The 12194-nt window shown below is 42.3% G+C and overlaps 1 protein-coding gene across 1 annotated transcript; it reads left to right on the forward strand.

The window, feature by feature from the left end:
• Positions 1-222: 222 nt before the first annotated feature.
• On the forward strand, positions 223-11949 carry RBX1 (ring-box 1). Its single transcript, XM_051639889.1, has 5 exons — positions 223-354; positions 2531-2609; positions 8922-8992; positions 10308-10393; positions 11772-11949. The coding sequence occupies exons 1-5, from the start codon at positions 238-240 to the stop codon at positions 11782-11784; spliced, it is 366 nt and encodes a 121-aa protein (XP_051495849.1). The 5' UTR covers positions 223-237; the 3' UTR covers positions 11785-11949.
• Positions 11950-12194: the final 245 nt, after the last annotated feature.

Consider the following 12194-nt stretch of genomic DNA (forward strand, 5'->3'; position numbering starts at 1 on the left):
CCGGCCCCCCCCCCCCGGCCCCGCCCGGGCAAGCGCCGCGCCCGCGCGCCCCCGCCCCGCCCCGCCCCGCCCCCCCCGCTGGCACCGCCTCCCGGGGCGGGGGGGGGGGGATGAGGTCACGGCGCAGCCCCGCGCGCCCCGCCCCGCCCCGCCCCGCCCCGCCCCGCCCGGCGCCTCGAGGAGCCCGCCTCACGTGACCGCGCGCCGCGCGCCGCCCCGCCGCGCACGCGCACGCGCATGCGCGCGGAGCGGGACGGGCGGATTCGCGCACCCAAAATGGCGGCCGCGATGGATGTGGACACCCCGAGCGGCACCAACAGCGGCGCCGGCAAGAAGCGCTTCGAAGTGAAGAAAGTGAGGCCCGCCGGCGCTTTCCCCCCCCGCGCTGGCCTCAATGGGGAGGGGGGAGGCCGGGGCCGGCCTGGCGGCGGGCGGGGCCGGCGAGAGGGCAACGTCCCGCTCCCCTGGCGGAGCCGGGAACTCGGTTCCGCACCGGCGCGGCGGGCGGGGCGGGGCGGGGCCTGCGGCGGGGCTGGCGCGCGTCCGGGCCAATGGCTGGGGCGCGCCGGCGCACGCGGCGCGGAGGCTGGCCAATCAGCGGGCGGGGCCCCGCGGGCGGGAGGGGCTGCCCGCGGCGGGGGCTGCGCTGCCCCTGGCGGGGCCTGGGCTGCTCCGCGCCGGGCCGGGCCGAGCCTGCGGGCGGGAGGGCCGGGGAGCGGGCTTGCGGTGCTGCCTCCTCCGCAGCCCCGGCCGCTCTGGCCCGGGCGCCCGAGCTCTCTCGTGTGCCGCGTCAGGCGCGAGGCGCAAGTTGGTGTGGTCCCTTCTTTAAAAATCGACTTTAGTCAAGCCATAGCCACCCGCGTGGGGTCAGCAGGTGCGCTCCTGTCACCCTGGCTTTGTCCGCTTCCTCGGAAAAGCCGTAATACTGGTCTTTGGTCCAGCGCCCCCAGCTCGTCTGTCGGCTGGATCTTGGTAATGGCCCAGCCTCGTTACAGGTGGGCGCAGAGGAAGCCGGCAGGCTCTGCGGGCTTGTACTGAGGGAGAAGGTGAGAGAAAATCGCCCCTGTACCAGATACCAGCAAACACTTCCTTCTCGTAGATGAAGTTTGTTTGAAATGCAGTTGTCATCAGTGATGATGGAAGGCCCTAGCTCTGCGCAGGGCTGCAGGCCTTTGCAGAAGAAGGTGGTTGGGTGACGTGTTTGCTTGTTCTTTGGAAGCAGGAACAGATAAAATAGCAGGTGAGAGGAGCAGGGAGCGGCACCTTTTATGTGTCAGTGGCATTCCTCCTCCCTAGCACGGTGCCAAGGGGCATTTGTTGCATATGTGGCTCGCTACAGGTCTGCGAGTTGCAAGAGCAGCTTACACTGGGACAAGAGATTAAGTACCTGGGAGTGCGGGCGAGATAAGGGTGCTAGGCATTTTTATCCTAGCTGCCTGAAAGTGTGGATGAAGTCCTTGCAAGAGGAGTACGTCCACCAGAAGCCTGGCTAGGCTTGAAGCTGGAAGATGGGGAGAAAAGATGAGATTGCTACTGATTAATTTTCTAAAAGATCTAGTAGTACGGTGATAACTTTTTATATCTGTACCAATTAAAAGTTGATGTGCTTGTCAAAATTGATAGTGCTTATCAATACATGGCAGCCTGCATTCCTCTTTCAGAATCCTGAACTCAGGGGGAGCAGTGGAAACACTGAAACTTAAATGGAAGAAAGTAGAGAAGATTTAGTGTAGTACAGTCAATACAATCATATACTGAAAAAGTGGAAGGAAGACCTGATTGTGGTTTTTGTGGGGAAGAATTAATAAAAAGGCTTTTCTGCATAGCTTGTCTTAAAGTCCTCCTTCTGAATCAGTTTTCTAAAATTGACGTGGAAATTTTTCGCCAACCTTCCCCCTGAACTAGCTGCTGCTTTTTTTTTTTTTTTTTTTTAAATAAAGTCTTTGAAAGGTTAGTTTGGTAGTACTTCCAAATTTTTATGTCCATCCTTGCTGGTAGGTCATTGCCTAGTTACCTTTTGCAGAGGAGATTGTTCAGGAGTCAAAGGGTAGCATTAGGGATTATTTTAGCTCTTGACCCCAGGTGCTCTGGGGGTGATTACTAAAAGAAATCCTGCAAATGATGGAAATTCCTTTTAACAAAATGGCATCTCCAGAGCACTGTCTATTCCATGAGAATTGAGGATGTAGCATGAGCTTCATCCCTGCCTCTGGATCTTGAATAGAAATGCAGATGTTTGCATTTGATTCACAAAAAGGGAACTATGGGAGTTTCTTTGTTTCTGAAGTTGGAATGAGACATTGGGTCTGGAAGGTGAGAGGAATGCATTCCTGCTTTCTAGTAACAGTTATGAATTAATGATAAAGAATTTACTCTGGACTTCTAAGATTTTTTTTTAAATTTTTTTTTAGTATCCCACCTTTTCCATTTAAAATATACTTGGGATCTTGAGGAATAACAAGGATTTCTGTGTGCTGTAAATTGAATCAAAACTATGTTTTTCTTTGTCTTTTTTCCCCCCTCTCTCTAGTGGAATGCAGTAGCTCTGTGGGCATGGGACATTGTGGTTGATAACTGTGCCATTTGCAGAAACCATATTATGGATCTATGTAAGTAAATGGTGGGGAAGGCAGTTGACAGTTTTGACTTGTACATGATGCACAGCTGGAACCTGAGGGTCTAATTCAGCAAATGCAGCTTTAATTTAGGAACTAAGTCTTCACAGTGCAAATACTAACCTCTGTGTTATGTTATGCTGAAGTCCTGTAATCCATTTTTGTGACCTCTGTCACCATACTACTTTTCCCTCACCCTTTTCTTGGAAAGAGCATAATTGCTTGGTGTCACATCTACAGACGAGATGATGTTGCTGAGTGTATTTTGGGAGCAGCAAAGACGAAAAAGGGGAGACATAAAGAGCCAGGAGGAACTGAAATCATTCAGGGTCGACAGGTATTGCTCGCAAAGTGAGGTATTAGATTTTAGAGTTGGGAATGCTGCTATAGGTATCAGCTTTTTGCTGACACTGTAGATTCTGTAACATGTTCCTGTGTCTGGCCAGGAAAGGCACAGACTGGTGATTTCATTTGACTCCTCATTCTACAAAAACTACTTTGCATAAATAAGTTAGTTAATGTGATAGTATGAGGAATTTTGTAGCCACCTAGGGAATTATGTGTTTGTTTATTAAGGAGAGTAACCAAACGCCTAAATAAAACCAATACATCGCTAGTATTGGTTTGATCTTTTTTCTGTACAATTTTGATGGTACAATTAAATAATATGCTTGATGTGTAGGAAAATACAGTGAAAATTGGGTTATGTACACAATTTTCTAGTATGAAATAGGTGCGCTTGCATGAAGCCTCTAGTTTAAGTCCCTTAAAGGACTGGTAATGAGTACAAAACCATCTTTTTCCTCTTAAAACTGACAAGATACTGTTGGCACCGTAACTTTCCATCTTGTTTCACTCGACGGAAGGGCTTTTAATATAACCCCAGATAGAAATTTGCCTTATTTGTCTCTGTTACTATAATGTGAGCACTGTGGAGCCCCCCAGAAGAAGAGCAGGCACAGCTACAGTGCCAGGGAGTGGCCTGTCATGACTCCATTGTGATAGTTTTCTTGCACTTTGGTGCAGCTAGAACTACCAGTCATGGAAAGTTTGGTCAATAAGCCTACATGAAAACAAAACTATTCAGAAAAACAAGCCTGGAAATTTGTAGTAACAACTGGTGAGAGATGCACTTTATTTTGCACAATATTTAAATAATAATTTAGATAATTAAATATCTAAACAACAAATGAATAATTGAATATTTAAATAGTGTTTATTTAAATAATGTTTATTTAAATAATAATTACAAAACTACTCTCAGAATTTTGTTTTTAATAAAGAGAAAACACACTGTAACACAGGGCTGAAAATGGGTTATGCAAGTTCACTTCTTTACTTTGGGACAGATATGTTTGTATTTTGAGCCAGCTACTGCCTATCCATGCCTCAGTTTATTCTTGGCTGTTAGAACTGGAGTGATAACACTATAAAGAGAAGAAAGCAAGGATAGCAGTTATGAAATATGCTGAGGTCCTTGGATGTAAAGGTTTCTCTTTAAGTACCTCTTAACATGTACCACCTTGAAGAGTAGTTGATGTGGACACTGGACTACTATTTAGTCTCTCAGATTTATGATATATTAGAGAGGAAAGCATGTCACTGACAGGCAAATGGAATTTCAAAGATTTGTTAGAACAGAAGTTACATTTACAGAATTTACACATATATAGAATAAATACATAGAATCCCGTAATTCAATATAATTATTCATAATAAGTGGGATATGTTGTAAGATAGTGGTGCTGGTGTGTTTCATTCTATGAATCTGCCTCAAAATTAATAGTGTCTCCCCTGTGAGACCAAACACAGTCTCATATATTTGGTATTTTTTATAAATAGCAAATAGGACCTATGCAGATGAAGGAGACGTGTGGAGGAGCTGGAAGAAAAATGGACAGATATGTTTTTCCGTGTGTCAGTTCTTTAAAAGCAAAAAATCCTACCAAAATGGGGTTGAGGTTGAGAGTGTATAGATAGATTAGAAAAAACTGTGGAGAAAGAGAGCAAGGTAACTTTTTTTCTTCTTCTTCTTTTTGAGTTGCTCAAGCATAACACCTTGTTAGTTTGGGTATGAGCAATGTTATGAAAAGCCTGGACTGCAAATGACAGACCAAAATTGACAGTATACAGAGTAGAAAGAGTGTCTAAATTGGTGTTCCAAGATCAGTGTTGTCTCTGGATTTACTTACTTCCTTGTTAGAGATCATTAATGTTGTTAAACAACACTTTAATTAGATTTTCAAACATAAGATGTGAAGTGATGGGAAATTGAGGAAAAATTAATAGAATGTGCAGGGAAGAACAACACAAGATTCAATTTGATAAAATGCAGAATACAAATGTCTCTCTGTCCTGGTGATGAAGAGAAATGTCGAAAGGGAAAACATTAAAAGAGTGATAAGCAATGCCAGCCACGCTAATGGGATACTCTTAATATTATCAAGTCAGGCATCCAAAAGCAAGGATGTAACCATGTTAAAGTGTCTTGCAGTTCTCCTGGTGTACGTGCATTATGACTTGGTAACAATATGGCCAAAGGATTCCTCTCCCCTCTACCCTCAGTATGGCTTGTATTCAGTGTACAGAAGGAATGTGTATGTTGTCAGTGTTTTGTTTTCATTCTTGTCTGTAAAGACCCAGGTCCTATTTAGCTTTTACTTGATTCTTCAAAGGCTTGCTCTCTGGTGCTGTCATTGCAACATGGCAAGTTGGGGAGGGCCCACTAAACACTACAGTTAGTGTAGTGGGTTACCCTGTATATTGCATGGAATTCAAAGAAGAATCTCAGGATGCTTAACAGGTTGAACTATTTTGGGTTTATGAGAAGAAAAATAAAAAAATAACAGAACTCATTATATATAGTTTGCTAAGTCACAAATAGGAGTGGAAGGTGATAGCTGTGTGCATATATTTAGCCAGTGTGATACTAACAGGAAATACTGAGTGGATTGTAAGTAGAAGGAATCATATGATAATACGATGGGGAGGGGACTTAGGGTAAGTAAGTATTTAGTCAAATCTGCAAGTGGTTCCCATGAAACTGCAGATAATTGCAGAGGGAAAATTCTGAAGTTCCTTTAAAGTTTGAAAAAACACATTGGAGACCTCAATTCTGTACCTTAGGGATAACAAGAAGGCAACATAGACACTGGAACAGGTTGCCCAGGGGGTTTGTGGAAACCCCATTCCTGGAAGTGCTCAAGGCCAGGTTGGGTGGGGTTTTGAGCAACTTGGTCTAGTGGGAGGTGTCCCTGCCCATGCAGGGGGGTTGGAAGTAGATGATCTTTATGGATCCATCCCAACCCAAACAATTCTATGGTTCTGTGAACATGTAGAGACAAAGGGGAAGCCATGCAGTGGTTACCCGTGCTCAAGCAGAAGCCACTTTCAAGAGCTCTTATCATCAAATTTACCAGTGCATTGCACTGTCACTGTAGCTGTGAACAGAAGACTTGTACTTTATTTCTGTTACCTGCCACTATGGCTGCTTAACTCTTAGGTTGCTTTTCTTGTTAGGTAAGTATACAGATTTCTGAAGTAGCAAATGTATAGGAAGAGGGATGGTTCTTAGTAGATGCCAAGACTCAGGAGCTGCCATTATATAACATGCGTTTCTGTAACTCCATGAGGTGAAATGCTTCCATTGCATCTTTCATAATTGTTTACAGGTATTTCAGGTTTTAGCTGTATCTTTCTGCCCTCACCTCCTGACACTTTGTTAAAAGGAGGCAACAGAAGAGCCATTCAGTATTCCTCCAGTACCCATTGCTGTCGGACTCATCGCTTCTTTGCGGTCAGCAGCCAGTAGATAGCTTCTCTTTCTTTCAAGAGCCAGAATCATCAGCTTTCATTCTGTGACAGAGATTGTTCATTTGATTTATTTCTTTGTTGACATACTGTCCTTTTCTGAAATGAGGCAAGTAGGAGACCAAAAAGTACTTCAGCTTTTGGGAGGCCCTTATTTGATAGCCAAAGGTAGTAGTGCCAGCAGTAGTCTCCAGCCTGTTTGAGGGAGTTAAATCTGGGTGTCTCGTTGCAACAGCCTTACATCACCACCAGAGAACTCCTCCTCAGCTATTTCTGCAAAAGTTCATCTGTCTTCTTAAGCTTTTGGGATTGTCCTGTTTTAGACTATTTGCTTGTCAGCGAATGTTTGAGTAACACTAACATGAATTTCAGTGCTGCTTTTCTTCCTTACCTAAACCACCTTTCTTCCCTCTCACTCCCAATCAAAATACAGTCCTTTAAAGCCTGAAAAAACCAAAAATTGTATTGTGTTCCAAAGCATATAGCTCACAGGTTAGGGCCACTGAGAAAGAAGGAGAAAAAAAAGACAAAATCACATAAAAGTGGGATAGATGGACTAGTATCATGTTTCCAGTGGGGAAAGAGGAGAAGAAATACGATGAGTGTATTGTGTGCTGGAATATTTTCCTTGCTTTCAGCAGAGGCTTGCTGAGTTTGCTTACCAGTTGACTTTTCTTCCTTCAGATGAATTTTCTCTCCTTTTCCTATTGCTCATCTTCTCACCTTTTTTCTGCTACTGTACAGACTCAGGCCAGATATTTAAAACTTAATATAGTATCCCCCATGATACTCAGCAAGACCATGAGTCCATACTGCAGTATGAGTAAAATTGTTTCACAATCTCAAATGTCAAATTTTAAACAAATGTCTGAAGTCATTGAAGCTTTTGAGGGTTCTTGAGCATCTTCTGTTTTCTTAATCAGACTTAGTTTTATTGCTGTATGTATTGAGTGCTTAGGGAATTAAGACATCAGACAGTTCAGATAAACTACATTTTTTTCTCTTCTGTAGGCAGGCCGGGGATTGAGGTTTGGACCCTGCTGTGGTATATCATATCTTGATATTAATAATATAATAAATAATGGTTCATTCAAATCTTGCAGAACAGTTGTTGCTACCAAGTTTCCTTATACCTCAGTCTTGTTTTGGGTAGTTTCTTGTGACCAAGGTTAACTGATCTCTCTTACATCTCAGGAAAAATGGGGCTTTCTCTTATGTTGTTCATCTCCACACCTGAAGGAGTGAAAAACTGAGAAAGGGATGAATAGGACAGAGCAAATAAAGCTTACGTTTTTCAGCCAAACGTGTGGACTTTGAGAATTTCTGAATCTTTATTTGGTGAATTGAGTTCCTTTTCATAGAATCATAGAATGGTTTGGGTTGGAAGGGACCTTAAAGGTCATCCAGTTCCAACCCCCCTGCATGGGCAGGGACACCTCCTACTAGACCAGGTTACTCAAAGCCCCATCCAACAGAGAATATTTGAGCTCATTCAGACATTTTCTTTGCCAGGAAAAACAGATCTGCAAAACAAGCAGGCAACAGCCTATGTATCAAATTCTAAGCTGATCATCTTATCAACATCGTTTTTTTAGATCATTTGGGCTTGACTTTTAAATAAATCATTATTTTGCACAAAGTAAGATGTTGCTCTCAGAAGTTTGTGGTGCTGGCTCTGGAAGAGTTTGAAATTTTTATTTTTTTTCCTCCTGAATTTTCTTCTTGAGCTACAGCAGAAGTAAATTTTTCAGGCTCTAGAATGGAGAAAACCAAGTTGCTGGATTTATTTCCTCAGTGCTGTTCTTCCTTCTTTTCTCTCTCTCATCTTCATCCATGCCATCTGACACAAAAAGTAAAACATAACCAAAACCCATAATCCTACTTAGGTTTTTTAGGATCATCCTAGGTACTTGGATCTAATGTGTAACAATTTAAAAAAATACATTTTGAAGTGTACTTTCTATTGTGTATCTTTGAGCTGTGCTTACCCGTCACAAGACTATACAAGAAAGACCAGCAAACTCCAGCATTACATGAACAAATTAATTTGTAAATGTAACTGATAGTACAAAATGTCTCATAAGACAGTGAATTTATGTTTGGAGAAACCTCAGTAAGAAATTGAAGTAAACTCACAGCTCTGCTACTGCAACTGATTGTTAAAAGACGTCTATTAAAACACAAATTAAAAATATTTATCCTTAAAATCTGGAAAGCAGATGTGTTACCAGTAGGTGAGCTATGTGCTTTTGCCCTTTGAAAATTTGGAAGACTAAAAACGTAGGAGGAAGGCAGGATGAAGTACGTTTTGATCTGATACTTTTGGGAAAACAGTACATATTAAATCAACAGCTCTTGACACTTCCTGATGCAATAAATGCAATAGACCCAAAAAAACTTCTCCCCTCTCCTTGCTATTATGAAGAACTCTACCAGTTGGTGTTGCATGTACATCTTTTACCTGTGCCTATATGTGTTTAATCTTTGTTTTCACAGGCATAGAATGTCAAGCAAACCAAGCATCAGCTACCTCTGAAGAGTGCACAGTTGCATGGGGCGTCTGCAATGTAAGGAGAACTGTTTTATTGTGGAGCTCATGTGTGGTGATGATGATTCTAGCCCCTTTGTTCATGACTCAGGACAAAATGAGTTCAATAAAATGTTTTGGATAATCCACCAGAAAAAAAGAACTTTAAACACTGTATGTTTAGTAGAGTGTAGAAAGGAGAGAGAAAAGGAAAAAAAAAAAAGGAAAGAATGAAAGCGTAGAAGTTGGAGAAATAATATGGAAGACACAGAAGAGAAGGGAGGAAGATAGGCTTTTTTTTTTTTTTTTTTTTTAAATAATAGATCTTTCATTCTGAGCATGATTTTCCTGATCAAGGTTCTGCCTAGGAGCTATGCCTTTTTATTCCCTGGTAATAGGATTACTTGGATGTCAGCAGGCTTGATTTGTCTTTGTGCAGGCTGATTCAAGGAGTCAATATGGAGTAACTAGGCGCTTTGCTTCCCCTTTTGGAGGAAGATCAAATAGGTGCTAGGGTGTAATCTCCAGCTCTTCAATTTGTTGGCATATGCACTCCTTTGTACATGGTCCCACTAACATGTGAACTCAAACTTATGCTTCCTAGCTAGCCTAAGTTGGAAGATGCAGTTTTCCATACTGGAATAACTACCTGTTCATCAGTCCCATCTTTACTGTGGTGTGGGATCATGCTACAGCATGATAATCCTGGAACAGGACTATAAATGTTGCAATTCTCTTTGTGGAAGGTGAGCAATTTTTCAGCCATGTTAGAACATTCTAGTGTCTCAAAATAATTATTTTGTGTGCAATTTACTGTAAGTGAAACCTTGTTTTTAAGTAGCTACATGTGATATTTAAAAAAAGGATATCCTTATTAAACATGCAATTGAGATTATTATTTTTTTTTTCTAGTTCTGCAAGTTCCTTTTTATTCAGGCTTCAGTTTGTCCAGAAGACTGGCAGGAAGCTTCAGCATGTATATGTACATATCATCCCTGCTACTCACTATGAAATCCTCTTTCTTCTCTTTCTGATTATGCATCTTATCAGCATCTGCTCTGCCAATTTTAGCAGCTGCTAAGCTCTGCCTTCTCTCCTTCATCAGAAGTCAGTTTCGTGCCACTGCATGCACTGTGGAGCAGGCTCCCTGCTGCCATTTCACTGACGTTACCTTCCTCTCTGAAGACGTGGATCAATCCCATGGTGTTTACCAGTGAGCTGGCTCATTAGTCCTCCCCACCTTTTTCTGCAGGCACTTTCTACTCTCTTCTCACCATGATGCTTTCAATGGTAGTTTTCATTTTGAGATACATTCATGTGTTCTGAAATGATGTGATCTGGACTTTCTCTTCCAGCATGCTTTCCACTTCCACTGCATCTCTCGCTGGCTCAAAACTCGCCAAGTATGCCCACTGGACAACAGGGAATGGGAGTTCCAAAAGTAGGTATCCTGCACAGATTTCAAGATTAAAAAATGCAATTGCCTTTCATTCATAGAAATTATCAATGTCAGATATGTGGGTAATCTCTCTCATTTGTGGGTCTGAGGGCATAGTTGTTGTTGGGAAAGTTTTTTTTCTCCACCTTGCTGTGTGGGGACCTTTCCCTAGTCACCCAGTGGTAAATGAGCTCTGAAGGAAGCCCAAATAGCTGTGGGGTAAGTGGGAGTTGTTAAAAAGTAATGATTTCTATTGACATTCTCTCTAAAGAATTGAGAGCAGAAGAGAAATGGAATTCACTGCAAGTTGAGCCTCAGGTGAATACTATACCACCACATGAGCAATTTGGGTTTAGAAAATGACCTGAATTTAGCTGCTTGTGTTCCAAAGCACTTCTGCTAAGGTGCCAGAAGTCTTATTGGATCCCCCTGTATCTTGGATGTTTTTTTAAAAAAACACTTGTAGGCTCAGAAATTAATACAGCTGATTTCCTAGCATCTGGAAATCAAATATCCATGTAGCTGTTGTCACAGTCTTGGGCCATTTCTTCATAGTTTCTGTATTCTTTGTTTTGTTTTATATTTTTAGGTCTGTTGTTAGAATAATCCATGAGTAATTTTTTTTTTAAGAGTAATTGACAGATATTTGTACATTAAGAGTTGTTGGGAAGTGTGCCAGTCACTTGCTTCATTCTGCACCATTTATCCATTAATCTTTTCTTAACTGGGTTTTCTCTCTCCCCTACTCCCTTTAAAAATACAACAAACCCAAAACATACTAATTTAACCAGAGTCCAGATTAAAACAAAGCAGATATTATAGCTGTTCAGGATTGTCTTTGGGATCTGGCTCACTATCAGTTGTGCAAATAGTCATTGACATGGCAACTTGAGTACCATAGCTTTAATACTAAGGTTTTTTAATGAACACTTAATGAGACCTGAGTCCATGTTGCCTGGCTAGTGACTTAATATTACATGTACAGCGTGATGATAAATGGAGACAGGAATAAATATGTTCTTATGAGTGCTCAGTAACACATCTGGGGCTTTGGCCCAGATACAAGCTTTGGCCTTGCTTTCATGCAGAATAGATTTGAAGTGGGACCTTGGGCAAAAGATGATGATACTGATGGTCTCTTGCATATGCTACTGTGGATTGCTCAGTCTCTCTTCTCACTAGTACCTGGATAGACTTTTAAGGGAAGTGAAATGTGGAGAGCTTCCTAAGGCTTCCGTAACATAGAATTTCACTTTTATCTGGTTTACATGTTGATTACATTGTGGCAGAATGAGAATAAAGCTGCCCAAATCAGCACTATGTATGAAAACCTAATTAAAAAAGAAGAAAAAAAAAGCATTAACATACCATATATTTGCAGGTATGGACACTAGAGAGATGGTCACCACCCTTCTTGTTACGTCGTCAGCTTCGGTTGTTCTGGTCACAATGGGTTTGTTTTAGCAACTTGAAAAATCAGCAATGTATACGATTCTTTAATCTTTATTTCCTCCTATTGTATACCATGGAATAAAATCTTGCTGGAGCTTCCTGTCAAAGTTTTTTGTCTTGTGTTCAGGAGTGGGCAGTCAGTGAATGAGGGAAACTGGGAACTTCAGCGAGGCAACTCAGGCCAGGCAGCTCTTGTCACTATGCCCAGTTTGGGGCAGAGTGACATACTTGGGGGTTTGGTCTTACTCCCACGCTGTGGAGAGCCACACCTCTGGCTCAGCAAGGCTGGCATTAAGCTTCATCGTGCAGTGCAATGGGTGCAGGATTTGGCCTGGCTAAGTGTAGTTTATGT

This window comes from Apus apus, chromosome 1 (assembly GCF_020740795.1).
Source record: "Apus apus isolate bApuApu2 chromosome 1, bApuApu2.pri.cur, whole genome shotgun sequence".
In the NCBI taxonomy this organism is placed as follows: Eukaryota; Metazoa; Chordata; class Aves; order Apodiformes; family Apodidae; genus Apus; species Apus apus.